This window comes from Sminthopsis crassicaudata, chromosome 2 (assembly GCF_048593235.1).
Source record: "Sminthopsis crassicaudata isolate SCR6 chromosome 2, ASM4859323v1, whole genome shotgun sequence".
Lineage (NCBI taxonomy): Eukaryota > Metazoa > Chordata > Mammalia > Dasyuromorphia > Dasyuridae > Sminthopsis > Sminthopsis crassicaudata.
Window position 1 is genome coordinate 323,647,185 of NC_133618.1, and position 21,761 is coordinate 323,668,945.

General features: G+C 36.2%; 2 protein-coding genes across 6 annotated transcripts in view; one reads left to right on the forward strand and one right to left on the reverse strand.

The window, feature by feature from the left end:
• Positions 1–21,761, forward strand: part of KIAA0586 (KIAA0586 ortholog) — a 147,681-nt gene that overhangs the window by 183 nt on the left and 125,737 nt on the right. For 2 of the 5 annotated variants that reach the window (XM_074290223.1, XM_074290228.1), the window contains exon 1: positions 20,798–20,933. The exons of 1 other annotated variant lie outside the window; for it this stretch is intronic. The gene's annotated coding sequence lies outside the window, so the exon portion shown is untranslated. Of the gene's footprint in view, positions 1–20,194; positions 21,041–21,761 lie in introns of those variants that run through there. 2 more of the 5 variants (XM_074290226.1, XM_074290224.1) reach the window with 2 other exon arrangements.
• Positions 165–20,264, reverse strand: TIMM9 (translocase of inner mitochondrial membrane 9). Its single transcript, XM_074290237.1, has 4 exons — positions 20,130–20,264; positions 1,830–1,895; positions 1,234–1,329; positions 165–447 (listed from the first exon to the last, which is right to left on the reverse strand). The coding sequence occupies exons 2-4, from the start codon at positions 1,866–1,868 to the stop codon at positions 313–315; spliced, it is 270 nt and encodes an 89-aa protein (XP_074146338.1). The 5' UTR covers positions 1,869–1,895; positions 20,130–20,264; the 3' UTR covers positions 165–312.

The following is a 21,761-nucleotide window of genomic DNA, read 5'->3' on the forward strand; positions in this document are numbered from 1 at the left end:
CTTTAAAAGTAACAGTCACAGTTGAAGAAACAATGGTTTATTTTGCTAATCAAGTGGCCAGGATGTTGAATTGTAAGGCCCCAACACAGACTGCATCTTAATATTTTCACTGCACAATAAGACAAGATCTTGTATTTTGCTGATTCCAGATAAGAAGCACATTTGTTTCTCCAGTGGTTTCCACTTGCGAAATGCTCACAATCACTGATATGGTGAAAATATCCACAACAGTTTAAGATCAAAAGAACTCCCACTTCCAATGAAACAACTGTTGGCAATGCTTTAAGGAAAGGTCCATCCATTAACACTTTTCTATCGTGGTTGGCCAAGGAGTCCTGCTTTGGCAGCCAAAGCTTCATTCTGTTGAATATGATACTCTTGAAATCTCAAGGATATTCTTTGTGTCATTTTTAAATATTTTTGTAGGCAGTGTTCTGAGCAGGTAGACTAGAAAAAAGGGACGAAGGCATTAAGAGAGATGACAGTAAATTTTATTTTAAAATTGATGTATTCCAAAAACACAGATGGTTTTACTAAGACTTTGCATTATATTGAAAACAAATTAACAAATGGATAGCAAATGGGGTTCAAGTTCTTTTGTGCTACTTTTAATTGGTACATTTCTCTAACTCATTCAGGATTTTTAAAAAAGCTAGGGACAATAGCAAAAATAAGTGATTCTAACAACTCAAAAAACAGTGACACAACTTTCCTAAAAAAATGCTAAGCAAAAGCTTGTAATGGAAAGAAGCTTATAACACTTTGTGCTTAAGTGAAATTTAATTTGGAAAATCAAAAGAAAAAAAAAAAAGATGAGGTCCATAGGTCTAATTCTGTAACATGTTACACTAAATTCAAGCTGGGCTATTTCTAAAAGCAGCATGAGTATTCTGGATCAATGGGAGGAGAATATGCCAAGTTTCTTTGATGTAGTTAATCGTATTTTGGTGAACAGAGAGGAAAAAACATGACCTTAAGAATGGATAGAACAAACATCTTTTCTGACAAATTTGCCTTGATCATGTGAATGACTTGTTAACATGGAAATAAAATCAACTCAAATGTGAAGACTATTCAAAATTCTTAGAGTGATGGCACACAAAAGACTATGATTCAAAACGTAGTCCTACAAATTACAGAAACATCATCAATAGAATACACTATTTAAGGGACTTATATATTTCGTTTCTTTGAAGAAAATGAAGGCATATGTCATTGGAAAAAGTTACATACCTCTTCAGGTTTGACCTCTCTTGTTGTGAAGTCTTTAACACAATCCAGAAAACAGGTTTCTGTGAGTTTATTGTAAGTTCCAAGAAATTCTTTGAACTGTGAACAAATTCAAAGTCAGTCAATTTTCTTTTTTTTTTTTTTCTGTTGTCCTATTTTAGATTACTGGTCCTAGAAGTCATTTTTCAACTAAATGTGCCAAGAATCTAGAGTGAGTGGTATACAGAGTTCTAGTAAATAGGCACAGAATTATATAAAATGAAAAACAATCTTTTAAAAATTCATCAATTTTGAAAAAAAAAAAAAAAAAAAAAAAAAAAAAGTAAAAATACAAATTTTCTATTCAAATGTCATATCTTTTACAAATGAACAGAAATAAGGCCATAATTTTAATTTGCAAATTAAAGTTCAAATTTTGAACTTTATTTTTTTGAGTGTTTGCCAAAGAGGGGAGGGGTAAGAAGGAGGAAAAGAAACATTTCTCTCATATTCTTGTCACTTGATTATCCTTTTTTGATATTCTGAACAAATGAAGAAACTTCTGGCCAAGTATGCATCTTTCGATGTAGTTCCCCCCCCCCCCCTTAAATGAATCTCACCTGTTTAATTTGATCAGTTTCTGATATTTGTGCAGCCATATTGTTTTTGATATGGGGATCTGTCACCTGTGTTAAAAATACAACAAAAAGAAAAAAAATTAAACTGGAGGGAAAAAAACCTCATTGTCTATATATTTTTTATGTTTTCTTTCCTGAGTTCTATCAGAACTTAAGCTTCTTAAGACAAAAGACTATATTTTTTGTTGGTCCAAGACAAAACAAGTAACTGTGCTGTATATTCCTAATTTACTAGCTAAAATAGTTCATTTCTTTCATTTTTCTGTATTAATTTATGGAATCATTCATAACAAAATATTAAATGCACTATCTATGAAAACTTTAAGATCTTTGATAACTTTTAAAGTTATCTCTGGAATTAATGGAACTAATGTGACTACTCCATTATTAGCTATTGAAACATGTAGGCTTATATCTTGGAAAAGCTGCTTAAACTAAAAAATCTCAAAAGCATGATTTTTTAAAACAAAAACAACTATAATTCAATATTCACACTTCTGCTGAGAACTCTAAACTTGAAAATCCAAGGGTTCCCTTTAAAGATTATCTTCCAATAAAAGATAACTGCAGAAACTATGCGTACAATTTCTATTCAGAGAAAAATTAATTCAATTAAACTCTATAATTTGTAAAGACAAAGGAGAAAATTGAAAATAGAAAGATTAAAATACCTCTTTTGAGTAGATGAATCTTTTCTTAACCACAAAGTTTTGCCTATTCTAAGTTGATAACATTTCAATAGAATCATAAAGTTTAGATAGAAGTAGGAGGGAAGGATCTCAAGAGATCTAGTCTAAAGTGGCCTAAAGACACATAAGGATCAGAAACAGGTCATTTAAAAATTTTTTTTTTTTTTTTTAAATAACGAAGAGCTACCCAGAACACTAACCTGGACACTTCAGAACTTTCCCCAAGATCTACTCATTCCCTACCTATTCTAGTTTAATCAATTTTCTTTTCCTCTCCCCATTTATCCATCTCCTCCTCTTGTGCTTCTTCATGACTCCTTAAAGAAGGCCAAAAGACACTGTCCTTTCAAAGAGTCCAAAAATTTTATAGCTTTAAGGTACTTCAGAGGCTATCACACCTACATTGCTGAGATTTGGAACAATTGTTTGTAGTCTGGCATACAGTCCAGCACATTCAGATGCACTTATTAAATGCTTAATGAACTATGTCCAAACTTTACATGCCAAAAAAAAAAGTAACTTTTAAGTGTCAGTGCTCATATAGTCAATGCTCGAAGACCAGTTCTTAACCAATCTCATTTCCTCAAATCAGTATTTGTCCCCCCCCTTTCCACTATTAACATACTCAATTTCAGACTCTCAGTACCTCACAATTAGTTCCCTACCCTCTCCAATCTATCTTCCAGAACACTGCTAAATTGCCAAACCCCCCCCCCTCCTTTTGTAGTGGTAATTTCTTTTTGGGGGGAGTGGGATTGTGTTTTGAATTTAAGCATCAAGACATTCCCAGCCAAAAATGACATGGTAAATCTCCAATTCATATTGTTTGCTTTCAAAAAAGTAAACAATAACGCTATTCATTACTTTCAAAATTTTTTTTTTTATCTTCACTTAAAACAGATTTTTTGGGGGGGCATTACTATTGCTAACTCCTCTTTTTTCCTAACCTCCCACCACAATTAAAAGAAAAAAAAAAAAACAAACCACCCTGAAACAAAGTTTGGTTAAAAAAAAAATGAATCCACACAGTGCCTATGTCTGAAAATGTACAACTGCACCCATCTTATCACTTGTCAGGAGATAAGTAATATTACCTATGGGTCCAGACACATGGCTACTTCATTGCATTAAGCTCAGTTCTTTCAAGTTGCGATACTATTATTACTAATGTTTAATTAGTTATTTTCCCCCTGTCCTTTCTAGCACAAAGACCATTCTCCTAGGCAGAAAAAACTGGAAGCAAAACAAGAACTAAGTAGTTTTGCCTAATCTATATGACCAATTACTGTCCTACCTTCTTCTTTTAAAAAATTCCCCCCTGTTCCTTCCTCATATGGCTTACCATCACATCTCCCTGCCCTGTTCTTAGTTTTTCTGTTTTTTGTCCTCTCACATAAATAAGAGAAATTTGCCTCCCCAATTCCAAAAGAAAAAAAAGGAAAAGGAGGACAGTGAAATATATTACGTTCCTTAAGATGATAATACTATTTTAGATAGTTACTGTTCAGGGTTTCTGGTTCTTTTCATCTTTCATCAGCCTGAGCACTTCTAACACTCCTTACAGAAGCCTTTTATTCTTTGTTACTAGCTCTTGATTCCATGTTCTCTGTGGATCTTTTTAAAAGTTTAGGTTGATCAGAGAAGTTCTCTGTCCACTCACATCACTTACACTAGACCACTTTTATCCATGTTCTTTATCAGAAGTGTCTGCCTTTGTGATATCAAAATTTTATTCAAGTTTAATAACCCTTGCTTAATTCTAATTTGTATAATCCCATCTATTTTTTAATTGAATCCTACAACACATGTTCTCCCCAAATTTAGGATTCATTTAAGCCATGCCTAGCTCTTCCCTCATCTCACTAAATTTTAAGAGATTAATCATGCTCCCCTAACCCTAAGTTTACTAAGATTTCAAAACCTAGCAACCAATTTCTTCTCTTTCTCTTGTTTATTCCTCTCCTTTTGAAAATGAAATGATCACACCAAGGCAAATCAAAGTGGCCTTGTTTTTGTCTGATAGAGACAATCCCAGCAGATGTCAAGATAGTTGGAAGTCCCCTAACTACTCTATCATGTGGCTGTGACAAGTTTGAAATCTATTTACCTAAATCCTCATTCATTTTCTTTTTCTGTCCAGGTGGCCTGTGGAATATATTGATTAATAAACAAACAAAAAAACAAACCAAAACCACCCTGTTTTATTTCTTCCACTTATCTACACCTATATGCCCTCTAACATGGCCTACCCCTATATTACCTCAATTTCCTCCACAATATTTTCATATAACATGCTTCCATCCAATTCTCTAATCCCCTTACCCTCTTTTCTTCCCTGCCCCCATTTAACAGTATTTCATTTTTCCCAATTACATGTCAAGATACTTAACATTTATTTTTATAAGATTGAGTTCCTGATGCTGAGTGAAATGAGCAGGACCAGGAGATCATTATATACTTCAGCAACACTACTATATGATGATCAATTCTGATGGATGTGGCCCTCCCTCCTCAACAATGAGATGAACTAAATCAGTTCCAATAGAGCAGTAATGAATTGAACCAGCTACACCCAGCAAAAGAACTCTGGGAAATGAATATGAATCACTACATAGAATTCCCAATCCCTCTATTTTTCTCCGCCTGAATTTTTGATTTCCTCCACAGGCTAATTGTACACTGTTTCAAAGTCCAATTCTTTTTGTACAGCAAATAACTGTATGGACATGTATACACATATTGCATTTAACATATACTTTAACATATTTAACATTTATTGATCAACCTGCCATCTGGGAGAGGGGGTGGGGGGAAAGAGGGGAAAAATTAGAACAAAAGATTTTGCAATTGTCAATGCTGAAAAATTACCCATGCATATATCTTGTAAATAAAAAAATATATAATTAAAAAAAAAATTAAAATGGAAAAGGGAAAAAAAAAATAAGATTGAGTTCCAAATTTTTTCTCCCTTCCTCCCTCAAGACAGCAATCTAATACAGATTATACATGTACAATATATTAAACATATCTCCATATCATTCATGTTGTGAAAGAAGCATTAGAACAAAAGGAAAAAATTACAAGGAAGAAAAAACAACCAAAAAAGTGAAAAATAGTAAGCTTCAGTCTGCATTCAGACTCCATAGTTCTTTCTCTGGATATATTAACTCCCTTTCTTTTTAATAAGACATATCTTTCTTGAGCCATATTTCAGTTGTGGATTTGATTCCACCAAGTTTCAGTAACAATTATCAGGACAATTTTATCTCTTTGTATTAGGACTGCTTTCATATGTTTGGGCATTTCTCCATAGTCATTTCTGTATCATTATTTTTTTCTTGGATTTTTTTATCCTTAGGTTTTGTTATGCTTTCACTGCTTTTTTCTTGGATTTTTATCCTTCGGTTCTGTTATGGTCTAGGAATGCAGATCTCTTTCTAAGAAGTAAACAAGTAGCTGCCTCAGTACCATCATAAACCACTGTTACAAGATGATGATATAGTGCACTGTTTTTTTATTTTTTTACTTTTTTTGGTAATCACTTCTTATGATATTTGGTTTGGGCTATATACACTTAGTTTTGTCTTTCCCATTTATTCCCTTTTGTCTGATCAGATTTTCAAGATATCTGCAAAACACCAAGGTAAGCTTAATAGCACAGTGAATAGAGCACTGAGTTCAGTCAGAAAAAGACCATAGTTCAAATCTGGCCTCAGACCTGGGTGAATTAGATAACCTTAGGTCAACTCAATTTCCTCAAACATGGCTGTTTTGAGGATAAAATGAAAATATATTTGTAAAGTACTTAACACTGCCTGGCATATATCAGGCATTTTAAAATAAAAGCTTTTTTTAAAGTTATGGTCTAAAAATTTTATTCTCAATGTCTTTTAAATGTACTTTCCAAATGAGTTATTTTCTTCTTCTTCTGCATCCATTGCCTTTAGTGGGCAGCAGAAATAATTATGTTATGGTCTTCAGTTTTTTAGCAGCCATTTTTTGACAAGTTTTTCACAAATATCTTCTAATATGTCTTCCATATAGGTCCTGGGAATACAGTAAACTTTTTTATAGTTGTGAGCAGTCACTTGCCACTAATACTCTACCCTTCTTCCCCTTGACTTGTACTATAGTTTAATCTAAGACAAAACAATGCCCAGCAATCTCTCATCATTCCTTTAAAGAACAAGAAGAGATAATTAGGGCACCTAGTTTCTATTTCAGGAAGAGTTTAGATTTTTTTAAAAATTACCCAAGAATATAACACAGCCTTTTCTTTCTTCTTCTCTGTGATATTCTTCTACTACAAATTCCTACACAGGTCAAAATTTTCCCATCAATACCAGCCTGTTCTTATATTATCCTCCTTCCTTCCCTCCTCATTCTTAAGCCCCACTTCTGTTCTTTTAGGAATACTTCTTTTGCTTTGGTTACATGAAATGTAAAAAAGTTTAATTCACACCCTTTAATCTCTTAAGAGACCAGCCTATATTTTAAATGTTTCCTCTCAAGTAGAGGAAGACAGGATTTTCATATTATTATGCCAAATGACTTTTCAGTAACTGATTTTAATTGCAATGATATTAATTTCTCTTTTGGTTCTTAAAGAGATCTAAATATATTCCAGAAAAATTTTGGGCTAAGTGTAGCACAATAGTAATTCTCTTAATTTTTTCAGAGATCCTTTCATACCTCCAGTTGAACTAATAACATAGGATTATGTGAAAAATCAGTAGAGAGAGCAGTTCCAGCCAAATCCTAAGAGTGGAACTGTTTGGAAGGAAAAGGAGAAGGGAGAGGAGGAAAGAGCTTATGGCTTTATCACTTTGACTAAAGGATGACTCTGTGATCATTTGAGGGTTGGTCACATCTCCTTGAAGAAAATAATTTTTTTCTTACCCATGTTGGGGGGGGTTTGGAAAAGTCTGGGACACATTAAGCAGGCCTTCGGGCACTTAGGTGACACAGTGGATACAGTGTAGGAGCTGTAGTTAGGAAAATTCTGCTTTGTGAATTCAAATTTGGCCTCAAACACTTATTATTAGCCCTGTGACTTTGGACAAATCACTTAACCCTGTTTGTTTCAGTTTCCTCATTTGTAAAATGAACTGGGGAAGGAGATAGAAAATCAGTCATTATCTCTGCTAAGGAAACTCCAAATGAAGTTATGTAAAATCAGATGTGACTGAAAAACAAGAAACAGCAGGATTTCAGGGATTACTGAAGTGATTTACAGACATGACTTCAAGGTGGGGCCATCAGACCATCAGGAATCAGACTCAGGAATCTGACAGACTATAATCTGACAGAAAAATATTAGGAAGAGAGGAACAAGGTCGTATGGGTAATATACCTACTAATATTGCCTACTATAAATCAAGCCATGTTCTAAACGTAAGAGTTACATTTACTACGTTTATATGTACTACAGACATATCAAACAGCAATGTTAGAAGCAATTAGCAAAAGCATTGAACAAGGAAAGGCTAAAAACTTGGACTAACAATGTGTACACAGATAATTTGTTATCAGAGATATGAATGAATGGAGAACTGAAAGGGTAATGGCTAGAAAACAATCTGAAATAAGATGGATATGACTTGAGTCACAGATGGCATCCTCCTCCCAATTACATTTTACTTTTCCAAATACATGAGAGTTTTCAACATTCATTTTGGTAAGATTTTGTGTTCTTATTTTTTTCCTCCCTCCTTCCCTTACCCTCCCCAAGACAGAAAATAATCTAATATAGGTTATATACATGAATAATCCTTTTAAACATATTTCCATATTTGTTGTATTGTGCAAGAAAAATCAGAAACAGGGGAAAAATCATGAGAAAGAAAAGGCAAACAAAAAAGGTAAAAATATTAAGCTTTAATCCATATTCAGTCTCCATAGTTCTCTCTCTGGATGTGGATATTTTCCATCCCAAATCTATTGGAATTATGTTGGATTGCCTCATTGCTGAAAAGCGCTAAGTATCAAAGTTGATCATCACACAATCTTGCTGTTATTGTTTACAATGTCCTCCTGGTTCTGCTCATTTTATTTATTATCAGTTCATGTAGGTCTTTTCAGACTTTTCTTAAATCAGCCATATCTCTTATAAAACAATAACATTCCATTATATTCATAAATACCCAGATATTGCTAGGCATCCACTCCATTTCAAATTCCTTCCCACTACAAAAAGCTGCTACAAACATTGTACTACTACTGAGGTCTAGATAAGGGATACCTAAATAAAATTAGGATTAATTGATGTCTAGTGGCAGGTGTGGGGTACAGGGAGTCAAATGGAGCTCCCCTGCAACCCCTTTGGATTTGGCACAAGGATACAAAGTTAAATGAGTTCTAGTGGTGGCGCAGGAGTCCCCTGTAAATGAATTTACAAGCCCGAAAACCTAGATTGATAAAAAGGTTTATTGTAGGGTTTGGAAGTAAGGTTAAAGTCTGGTTAGTAAAAGGTATTAGATAGAGGAAGAAATACACCAAAAGTGGCGGACAGAGAGTCGGTGATGCAAAGCATGGTGCTTGCATGTTTCGACCCTCTGCAAAGAGATGATTCCAGCTTGGCTCTTTTATTTGCTCGAAGGGGCCTATGGGTATAGTCCCATGTTGATTCCTCGAGGGTCAGAACCCACCAGATGGGGGTTGGAAAACCTGAGCAGATCATTAGGATGGAGGCTGGGTACAGCCCAAATTAGCTCAGATTCGGATCTCTCCCCTTGGAATACAAAAGGGTGGTTTTGACCAGATCTTGTAAATCAAAGGCCAGTCCCAAAGGGGGGGTTGGAGATCAGGGAGATCAGAAAAGGAATCTTAAAGGGGCTACTCCTGCATTACTACTACTACTACTACTACTACTACTACTACTACTACTACTACTACTACTACTACTACTACTACAGACTTTAATCATAAGGATCTATACCCTTTGATGTACTTTTATAACTTCTGAGTTTTTCTGAATTGCAGCTCAACTTTCTTTTGTATACTGTTTCCCCAAATTGGATCATTATCTACAAGAATGGTTTTCTGTTTACTTTGAAGAGGGTGGCATACTGGGCATGGATGGGTCTGTGGTTTCTTTGTCTCTCTCTCCTCCCTCCAAAGTGCCAAGGCTGGATTTGTGGTGAAAGAATACACCTACTCAAAGCTGTGACAAGAAAGGGTTTATTGAAAAGAACACCAAGGGGGCGCCTAGGGGGCGCAGTGGAAAGAGCACCAGCCTTGAAGTCAGGAGGACCTGAGTTCAAATGTGGCCTCAGACACTTAACACTTCCTAGCTGTGTGACCCTGGGCAAGTCACTTAACCCCAGCCTCAGGGGAAAACAAAACAAAACAAAACAAAACACCAAGAAGTCTTGGCAGGCAATATGTTTCCAGAGAGAAATCATATTGCAAGGAGGCATAGCTTGAGATCTTTATTTTATACACAACAGGATTTGTATCTGATAAGACTTTTCAGCTTCCATAGGATATGGAGAAGTTTGTATAATAAAGGAGTTTCTCCAGAGTCTGTAAGTTTGTATAACAAAGGAATTTTTCTCTACAGGATGTAAGGTTATGTTGGTCATTTACATACTGCTTTCCCCACAGCAACATCACTTGTGCTTAATACTTGTGCTAGTAAGTGCCTAATAAATGCTCATTCATTCAACACTCTTAGGAGGGTTGTTGGAAGATTTGGACTTCTTACTGGCAACCTAACAAACAGCAATGATTGGTGGTAATAACTGTGCTGGGAGACAAACATAAAAGAATGAAAGTTTCACAACCCTACAAAGAATCAAGTATAAAAAAAAAAACTACACTACACGGGGAAAATCTTGAGGACTTGATACGGAGTTCAGGGCCAGTTTAAAACTCAAGAGATTCTAGTGGTGAACCATGAAACAGCAGTTCCAGCCAAATTTTGAGAGAGAATCACTTTGGGAAAGAAAGAGAGAACACTTTTTGTTCCCCCATTCCCAGGTTGATCTGGGCACCATTTCTGGGCAGCTAGAGGCAGTGACTACATTAAGAGCCAAAGACAAAGTACACATTAAGGAACCTTGGCTTCAAAACTACAATGAGCCCGGCAGAAAGCTACACCATACCTAAGGGAAGATTTCATGAGTATCTCACTAAAGAGAAAAAAATCCAAGGGTCAACCAGGAACTAGGAGTTTACCCCTTTGCCACATGTGTATTCTTAAGCAAGACTTTCCTCTGGACTATTTGTGGAAGAGTGTGTCACATACTCCAGAGGGTTGGGGATAGGAAAGCGGAGAAAGAGAGATGTTTCTGTACCAATTCTTTTTACTATACTCTTAGTACACACCTTTTTCTAAAAGCAAAATTTAGCTTAATATCAACTGAATCCTCCCAACCCCAATCCTGAGAAGGAAATGTTTATCAGCCCTTTTGGAGTCTGACCAGTTCAGGTAATGGTGGGTAGAAGAAAAGCTCCAGAGTCTATTGTGTTATAAAGTGTTAGGATTCTTGCAAGGTGCTAAGTCACTGGAATGGATATAATTATCTAATTTAGCATGGTACTTAACAATTCTCTAGTTCAGAGTTCACACCTTTGAGAGAGCATACTTTTAAGGAGTTCCCACAAGGATATAACGAGCCAGGATTCAGTGGAGAGAGTCAGTCTGGATTGGGTCAAGGAGAAGACTTCCTGGGAGAATTTCAGGGAAGCTTGAGAAGATTCAGAGAGCCAGGATTTCAGTGGGGAGATTCACAACTATAAAGGAAAAGCCTGCTCATAGACTTCCAGGGGGAGATTCACAACTAGGATTGAATTCTGGGAAACCTATACTCTTGGAGGCAGAGTCTGATTCATTCCCACATCTACATTCATGCTGGCTGGAGGCTTTGGATTCAGAGGAAGCTAGAGACTGGAGCTAGCTGGAGACATTCTGACAAGAGCTCATGGGGAACCAAAGAGAGAGCAAGGCCTCTAAGAAAGCTAGCAGAGCCCCAAGTGAAGGAGACAAGACTCGAAGGAGAAAATAAAGGATCTGGAGATAAGATTTGGAAAGAGACAGTAAAGGACTTTAACTCCTGGCTGCATTTTGGGATTATTGGAACTGAACTGAAAGGAAGGAAGGCTGCCTTCCAGAAACTCCCCAAGAAACCTCCTCCCAGAGAAGGATGAGAGAAACAGAATATTATATACAATACAATTATTATACAATAATGACTCACAGACAAATAACAGGTAAACCTAAGGAATAGCACTCCCCCACAATAACACACAAAATTACCTTAAGATAATTTTTAAAGAAATATTGACCAACCTACCAGCCAACTTATCCTGGAAATCTACTCCAGGTCTTTCCCTTCTGCCACAGTCAGCCAATACCCTGCTCTTCTCATGGCTGCAATTACTTTTAGATCCTTCTAGAATGGAGTAAGGCCACTGACAGACCAATTTCAAGTCAAAGGGCCAGCTATGGAGGTGTAAGGAGCTAGGATATAAGGCTGTAGGAAGCAATAAAAAAATTCTCATCTCCTCCCTCCCCCCTTTAGTCTAGAAAAGTGGCATCAAATTCAAATAGAAATGGAATGACTGAATAAAACAAAGGGATGCCTGTGAGCTGCACAATAACTTGGGAAACCACTTATTAACATTATTTTATTGTATTTTTTATTATTGTCAAATGTTTCCCAAATGCAGTTTAATCTAGTCAAGTGGTTGGTGTTCAGGAGTGCATATTTCTATCCTAGAGGATGTCCCCTACCTCCAACTTCTTAAGGACTAATACCTAAGAGTAAATGCCTAATAGTGCTGACTCTAATAACTCATTATTTCAGTGTTTCTTAGAAGAATAGGCTTAATTACACATTGCAGCTGGGTTCTCCCCTGAAGAAGTATCCTAAACATGTCAACCTCACAGAATATGTTCAACCCAGTGATTTTAGAGAAAAAGAGATATCAAGGATTCAAGAAGGATGCAACAGTAGAAGCATATTTATATTAAGATAATCATTTTTAAAAATCAACAGAACAATATACAGAAAAAAAGCTAAGAAGGGAAAATGAAGGATGTTTAGAGGAGAAAACTATTTCATTGGACAACTACTTTTTAACGGCAAAATTACTGACGAAGAAGTTAGTACAACAAAATTTCCAAGACACTGAAGAAAATAACACAATTGGATCCTTAAGACAATTCTGCCAGATGAGTGCTATTATTATTAACATTTTTGTTTGAGGAAACTAAGGAAAACAGAAGTGACTTGATTAGCCTGGAACTTCATAGCAATTAAGACCATGAAGTTGAATTTGAATTTGGGCCTTTTTGATTCCAGGATTAGCCCCCTAATCACTGTGCCATCAGATACCTCTACAAAGATAATTAAGAGCAAAGGTTGGCTATTTTGCTTGACAATTTCTGGCGGAGTTTTGAGTTTTATGTAATTTTGGGGGAGTCTGGCAAAATTTATTGTACTAACTTTTACTTCCTCGGTAATTTTGACTCCTTTTTTGGGGGGAGAAACGCTAAAAAGTAGTTACTCATTCTTCTTTATTCACATATTAAAATAATTGGATATTTCACAAAAAGGGAAATTTTAAATCATTCTAGTAAAGGAACCCTGAGACAATCCACATATTCAATATGGAAACTTAGCAAATTCTTTGGTAAAATACTTTCAGATAATAAAAAGTCATAAAATAAAATGTTTGTTTCTGTGTTTAGGATTAGGCATGACCATATTATATGAATGGGGAATTTTTTCTTTTTTTAAAATTGCTTTAGAAAGAAAAAAACATTTGTTCACATTGAGAAGGCTTTTTGCCCTCTTGAAGAGAACCAATACCATTCAGTGAGTTAAGGCTAGGAAAGAAAAAAAGCAAAAGATGGCCTAACCTGATCACGAAAATTAAATAAATAAAATAACTAATAAATAAAATAAAAAAACTAGAAGGGAAAGACTCTCAAATTTTTTGGCCAAAACACAAACTTATTTTTACTCTGAGCTATCAAAATCCAAACAATGACCCACTGACAAAGAATCAATGGATTATTTAAAAATAAAAAAAAAACAAAACCCTAAAGAGCGAAAAGTATTCAGAAGAGTAGGTAGAAATGAAGAGTTTAGGGAAAATATAATTTCTTCATTATTAAATTAATATAATTGGTGAGATATTTTGCATAGAAAAAAAGAGAATAGGACAAGAATGCCTAATATTTGAAATGGAAGCAGCTTTCAATTCCTTTCACCAGAAAATTAATCTTTGGGGTGGTGAAAAAATGTGGATGTTACTTAAGAAAAGAGATCATAAAAGGAGAGTTGGTCCTAGCCAAAATAAAGGGAAAACTCTAGCAGCATCACAAAATTACCCCAAAGAGGAGGGAGGTTTTCCAATGAACTTGGTTAAGGTTTGGTTTGGACATTTCAGGAGATGGAATTCTACAAAAGATAGTCTTGGTATTAACTCTCATGAAAAGAAAGGAAATAGTTAAGATCCCAGAAATGCATGATTCAGATCAGGTTGATAAGATATCATAGATTCAAAAGCTGACTTGGCACCTGAAAGGATGACTAAGAAGAAAAAAGACCATGATCAGGATCAACCACTTAATACTTGTTTTTTATTGTTCAGCGCTCTTGAGAAGAAACAGATGGAAAGTAAAACTTCTTGGAAAGGGACAAGTTAATGTTGCAAAACAAAACCCCACAGCAGCACACACATTTTAATGATAAAAGACAAATTTGAAAGAACAAATTAAATTCCCTAATAGAGCAGAATCATCATGGTAAGTAAAGAACATGGAATCTGGAGTCAGAGAACTTTTACTACCGGTGTAACTTGGACAAGTCACTTGCCTTATCTCTAGTTTCCTCATTTATAATGTAGTTAGACTAGATTAGATGGCCTTTGAAGTTCCTTCCAGGTTTATATATAATCTTAGATCAGGAACAGAATGGTAGAATGGCTATTAAAATCCCCTCATGGTGGGCAAAGAATCACACTTAGGGATTCAGATAGGCAAGGAGATGGTACTGTGAATAGACCATGGAGGGGAGGGAGAGATCTGAAGTTGAGTAGACCTGAGTTCAAGTCCATCCTCAGATACCTGCTGGCTTGTATGACTGAGCAAATCACTCAATTTGTTTGCTTCAGTCTCCTCAACTGTAAAATAATCACAGCACCTATCTCACAGAGTTATTGTGAGTATCAAATGAGGTATTACTGATAAATGGCCCAGCACAGAATATCCACGAAATAAATCTTGGCTATGATGATTAATTGCTGCACACAAGAATTAAAAATATGGACACAAAGAGTAAAACTAAGAAATAAAAGAAATTCTATTGTTCAGGCCATTCTAAAAAGGGGGGAAGAGGTCATTCTCTCAATGAGATGAAACAATAAAAATAAGATTTGTGTCAAGGGATAGAAAAATGGATTATGCTTAAAGGTACCTTAATACTTAGGTATACACACATACATTATGTATATACATATACACCAAATGGAATAGAGACTTAAGTTCTTAAAAGAAAAGTTTGGTGAACTATAAGAAGACATCAGTAAATAGAGTATAATATTCTTCTCTCAGAAACGGATAAGTTCAAATAGAAAGATAAACAAGATCTTTGAAGATGTTGAATTTTTGAAAAAAATTTGATTTGACTATGGACTAATGAATAGAATTATTAAAGTATTAATTTACTTCTCAGCATTCTTAGGTTTAATTACAAAACTTGATTATATAACAAAACATAAAGGAACCAAACAAATATAAGACAAATAACAAATGTGATTAATAATATGTAATGATAAAAATGCGTAATAATATGATTAGAAACAGCACTGGAATAAAAGGAAATATAAGCAAAAGGTACAGATCTAAATAGAGGTTAAGTAATGATATCCTGAATGAGACTTAAAAAGTCAAATAATAGAAATAATTGTATTTATATTCAACTAACTTTTATGTACTTGCTAGGCTCTGTGCTAAGTGATAAAGACAAAATACAAAACCAAATCATTGCCTTCTAGAAGCTTACATTCTAGTGAGGGAAACTATGAAAATATAAAAGCAATTAGAAAATTATATAACTTTTAATGACAATATATGAAACACGAGAAAAACAGTCCTCAGAGGAAATTTTATGTTAATAAGTTAGAAAAGGAAAGGCTCAATACTCTGGGCAAGTAACACTAAAATAAGGTATGATAGAAGAAATTTTTTGTTTTTTTCCTTATAATAGTTTTTTTTATTTTTCAAATATGTACAAAGTTAGTTTTAAATATTTTCCCTGGCAAAAACTTTGTGTTCCTTATTTTTCTCCTTCTTCCTTTCCTACACAGCAAGTATGTCTTTCTCATTTCATATCTCCAAACTTGTTTCCCATACAAGTCCCAATTTTTTGTATGGCATAAAGCCATCATGTAATTAATCCATTTGCTACTGCCCAAGAATCTGTAAATAGATGACATTGTTCTCCTTTATCTTGTTTAATCTTGTTTAATCACTTGATATGCAGCAACTAATTCAGCCCACTGATTGTTTCCCTCTTTTCCAGTAGTTTCAAGTGTAATTTTTATGACAGGATTATGAGAAATAGCCTTCTAGTGACTTATCTGTCCTATGTATTTAGCAGTTCTATCAGTAAACCATGCATGCTTAAATAGGGGTGCCCATAAACTAACTCATAATAGGAATTTGTGGTCTCAATATCACTTTGTGATTAATAGTCAATTGTTCTATTTCCACTAAAGCCCAAAACATGGCTAGCAACTGCTGCTCAAAAGGTATGTAGTTCAAACCTGCATTGGGCAGTTATGAAAGAAGAAATTAAGGGAGGTGGCATGTCATTGGAGAAAGAGTATTGACTCAAATCTTGTCTCTCGTACTTCATACCTCTGTGATCTTGAACAAGTCACTTTATCTCCCTAAACCTCATTTTCTTCTTCTGAAAAATGAAGTTGGTTTTAGGATAGTCTTTGACCTACACCTACAGAGGAATCAAAGCATTCAAATACTCTAATAACATGAACTGAAAATGAGGGCATAGTTTCCCAACTTGAGTATCTAGGAGATTTAACAATATAAAATGAGTCAGTTCTATGTTGTTAACAAAGGCTTACAACTTGGATTACTTCCCCCTCTAAAACTAGTTCATATAATTCTTAAGAACTGGAAAGACTACTTTTCTGGAAATTATCATTGAATCAAAATCACTTTTTTGGTGGATTTTTTTTTTTTAAAGGCTGAAATAAGGTCAATAACACAAGCATCAAGGAACTTTTAACAAAAGGGCACCAAATAAAATACAAAGGTTTAGTTACTAGATTTTCAGTCTTTAGAACTGCTGAACAAATACTATGTTCACTGTAGTACAGTAGTCAACTGGCAAACTAAGCTCTTCAAGTTCTCAATTGCACCCCAAACCAACAATAGGTCTGGTTTCCTTGCTATTTTTTTTCTTAAGTGTGAAATTTATCTGATCATCAACTAACTCAAGTTAGTTGTTATTTTCATTTTCTTAGAATTAGTTTAGAATTAATTTTTCTGACGTAATTGTAATCTGATAATTATGAAGGTTATATTTAATATTTTTAACAATTTTGAATGCATTTCAGGTTTGTGATACTGCATTTTCCTTCTCCCAAATGACAGAAACTACAACGAAAGTCCAATAATCTGAATTATAGGAAAATAAACAGTCATGTAGTGCCCCCATGTGGTTTTGAAATAAGACACTTCTAAATTTTCTCCATTTAATACTGTTCTGAGAATACTTTTAACTTCCAAATATTAATAATAATATAGCAAATTAAATCTGCAAATGTGTTCAAGATTTCTCGTGCTAATAAATACATATATATATATATATTTTACTAGTTTGTCTAAATCATTTCCTATAGTGATTTTATTACCATGTCACATCTAATAGCAAATTCTTATTCACAATTATGGCAGGCACATCACCTTCATTCAACTATAAGAACAATTTAGGTTTCTCTCAAAATTAGTTAACTTGTTCCTTTTATTCAACTATTATCTGCTGGACTTGAAATGGAATACCTTCAAAGAAGAAAGATTTTAACTTTAACTTTTGAAAGCTGACAATATTAGCTTTGGTGTTTTGAAACAATTGTTTTTAAGGTTAACAAGCAGTTGTGAGGCAATGGAATACAATGGGCAACAAGTCAATGAGCTTCCTCTCAGGTCTTGATTCTGGGTAATTAGGACAAAGTCTCAAGTACGGGTAAGATTGCTCCCAGAGGAGAACAGAAAAGGGCACTCAGAGGGATCAATATAGCCTTAAAGCCTCACTCACTTCTGTGGAAATATCCAACCAGAAAGTTAAGTTATAATGCCAAACCCCTGAGGTTAATTTCCACATAAATCTGTCCATGATCTAATTCATCTGTGCAAAACTCTATGTGGGCTAGCCCATCAAGGCATTCTACCTCATTGGTGTCTTCCTTCTTGTTATAGCTAACAGACTAATCTTTTAGGGTGCTAAACTCCTCTATGAATTTAGTCTGCCAGTTAATGGCACACTCCTACCTCATGGCTATTCCCTTCCTCCTGGTTAATTGTGAAATCTTATAGAGGAACAAATTTTCTTTTCCCTTGTTAATTCTATGCTCTCCCAAATTTACTTCATATTTACCATTTTTGACGTAGCGTCTGTTTTACTTCTTCTCATGAATAAAAATATCTTTTAGCAACAAGAAAGCAGCTGTGATTCTTTACAGGTGAATTGGCCCCCTCATTTGGTGCTGGTCCTCAGTCTCATCAATCCTACCTCTAACAACATCTGTGCAATTTTGAGGAAGTCAATTAATCTCTCTGACCCCGTTTCTTCATCTTCCCACAAGAGGGAGTGGGATTTCTAAAGCAAAAAATCTACATATACTTTCTACTGCTTCATAATACAACAAAAATAATAATGACATGAATAATTATTAATTCAAAAATTTAATATTAACAGATTCCTCAAGCAGATGTTTTGTCTATTAAAATTACCGAATATTTCAGGCTTGGCATATAGTTTAATAAATAAGTGTTTAATAAATATTCACTAAATGAATGATAGTCGGGAGACCTGGATTCTAATGATGACAAAGTCATTGTACCTCAGTTTCTTCATTTGTAAGATGCCATCAGTACTTGAATCACAGATTAATCATTTAGAATCTGGCAAATAGCAGGTATTTAATAAATTTCTCCTCTGCCCCCCTTCCCCCAAACACTTCTCTATCATTCACCAGATACAATACCTAGGAATCACTCCAACTCAATCTTCTTATACTTTTGACTCCAAGTATTTTTTTTTGATCGGGTGGTCTTTAACCAAGCCACCACCTCCCGATTTAATTTTCATTAGCTGATCCCATACCTGGAATGTCTTCTCTTTTTATCTCTGCTTTTTCTCCAAGTCCCCGTTAAAATCACTACTACTGGAATTGTTTCCTAAGCCCCTTTAATATAATGCCTTCCATGATTATTTCCCATTTAACCTGTACATAGCTGATTTATAGTTTTATGTCATCTTCCCCTTTAGATTGTGAGCTTAGCAAAAGAACTATCTTTTTTGGGAGGTACATTTTGTACATCTTTGTAAATTTCAACATCTCTTGCATCTTTCACCTTCTATATATTAATGAAATTTTAGTGCAGGCTTATCTCACCAGCAAAAACCTCCTAAATGGCCTTCCAGCAGGCTGCCTTTAATTTCTTTTTCAATCATCTTCCACACATAGCTGCCAAAGTTATTAACAACATGCAAGAGCCCAGTCATTTCATGGCTCAAAAAGCATCCATAGTTCTTTATTGTTTGTAGGACAAAATACAGAGTGATCTGTTGCAATCCAAAGCCCCTAACAACCCGATTACCAACATTCTTCGACAAAGTGGCCCCTTCGCTATTATAAAGAGCAATCAGTTTTCTGCCTCTGTGCTTTCCACTTTTTAAACTTTAAGCTACCCTCCTTTCCCAGTGCCCCTCGTTGTCAGCATTATGGTTCCCTAAATTTCTGTATGTATTTGTTGTTTATGAGATGCGCTTTGCGTACTTGATAAATACTTGTGGCCAGATAGCACTTGAAATTCAATGGGAGGGCGCAGGCAATTGCCAGATTTGGATTCTGAGGCTCGAAGTTCAGTCCAGTCTCCCGCCCAACTGAACTGGGTGACCTAGGGCAAATCACGTAACCTCTGCGGTTTACATTCGCCCTTCTTCCCCCCAATGGGCAAATTGTGGGACCCGGCATCCCATTTCAGGACCCCGGAAGAAACAAAGCCCAAGAGGGCGGGGCGGGGAGCAGAGGGCATCCAAGCCAAGTACAAAAAAGAGCCTCAACTGACCCCAAGGTCACAGAAGAAAGGTCTGGATAAGAGCAGAAACGAGACGACGCAGCCTGGTGGAGCTTCGGAATGGGTCCTAGATGACACCGACTCACGCAAAGGCCAGCGGGCAAGGCCGCCCCTCCCTGCGGGCTAGGCGCCTTCTCCCAGACCCACGTGCGCCCCGGGAATCCCGCCAGGGATCCCAGGTTCCGGGCGACCCCGGCCCAGGACAGATCGAGGAAGAAGGACGGGGTTACAGGGAGAGGAATAAAACTGCACCTGCAGGATCACGCGCTTCTCTCAATGCCCCGTGGCCGCGCAGCCGAGCTCGGGATCCGGGTCCGGGGTCTCAGTCTCGGTCTGGGTCTGCGTCTCCGCGGCACGCGAGAGGATACGAGCTTTCCTCAGGCCGGCGCCGCGATCGAGGAGACTAGAACACGTGGGGTTGTCGTCTGTCAAATAGCCTTTTCCTCCTCCAGTCGCTGATTCGTCACATTCTAGCTGAGCGTTACGCCGAGAAAGCCAGATTCTCTACCGGCTTTTGCATTTTATTTTTATTGCTTTTTCTCCCCCCCTTCTCCTTTGGTGCAATGCCAGAGTTTCATGAACCCCTTGCTAACTCTCGCACGAATCTGCGGGTTTTTTCCAAAAGATATATTTACCGAATTGCAACGGTCTTGGGAGTTACATTTAATTATAATCACGGGTAGCGTTTCTTGGCACTTTTCGAACTCTCAACTTTCTGGTAGCTATCTCCGTTTCGTTTGCTGTGTAACCTTTACCAAAGCATGTGATTTAAAGAAAACTTTTTTTTTTTTAAAGCCGGAAGGAGGGGAAAGTTAAAATCAAACAAAATTTGTGATTCCCCCTCCCCCTTTTTTTTAATTAAAAAAATGTTTTTAACGCCCTCAGAACTCTCTTGGTTGGCCTTTGTTTCCAGCCGGTGAGGAATAAGTGAACACTCCCGAAGGCCCCGTCTTTTGGTCGGACTCTGATGGAAGCATTGGCGAGAGCGCATGCGTCAGGTGTTTCAAGGACTCTGGCTTAAAGGGAAGCTGGCGGGCAACTGAAGTTGTTGCTAGGGTAATCTGTGGGGTACTGGCGGGTTTGGGAAGCGGAACCGGTGAGTGTGTGGGAAAGGCGCCCTACACCTCCGGGAAGGAAGCGAAATCGCCTCTCTCTGCAGATTGGTTAAGTTTGCTATTATCTATAGATTTATTTGTACTCTGCAACTCTCTTCCGCCCTCTCTTCCACGCTTCCCTTTTCCCCCCTCTCCGCCCTGCCCCAGCCCCTGTCTCTGGGGATCGATCTCGGCTACATATGGAAGTCATTTTGACTTCAGCTGTAGATTTCTCTTCCTTTATCATTCCTTCCCCAATCAACTGGCCGTGTGTTTCTGTTTTCCTTTGTTTTAAGATCCACGGGGATCAGAAAGGACCGAGTTCAAATTAACTTCAGAACAGTTGTGTGACTTTGCAAAATCCTTTAATTTTTGTTTGCCTCACTTTCCTCACCTGTAAAATGGGGATAATAACACCTATTTCCAAGGATTTTTGTGAGGATCAAATAAGAGGATAATTCAAAAATGCCTTGGAAAAGAGTGTTATAAATGCTTTATAAATAATATTGGTACCGACTTCTCGGGCTTGTTCCGAGGGAAATGAAATAATTAAAAAAATGTTTTTAAATAGCTTTTATTTACCAGATATATGCATGGGTAATTTTACAGCATTGACAATTGCCAAACCTTTTGTTCCAATTTTTCCCCTCCTTCTCCCCACCCCCTCCCCCAGATGGCAGGTTGACCAATACATGTTAAATATGTTAAAGTATAAATTAAATACACTATATGTATACATGTCCAAACAGTTGTTTTGCTGTACAAAAAGAATCGGACTTTGAAATAGTGT

What these genes read in the sequence shown, in the direction of transcription:
- TIMM9 (XM_074290237.1), bottom strand. Translation starts at nt 1,868, where the DNA reads ATGGCTGCACAAATATCAGAAACTGATCAAATTAAACAG. An exon ending in AAACTGATCAAATTAAACAG is followed by an intron (nt 1,330 to 1,829) that starts GTGAGATTCATT and finishes ATTTGTTCACAG; the next exon opens with TTCAAAGAATTTCTTGGAAC. An exon ending in GAGAGGTCAAACCTGAAGAG is followed by an intron (nt 448 to 1,233) that starts GTATGTAACTTT and finishes CCTTTTTTCTAG; the next exon opens with TCTACCTGCTCAGAACACTG.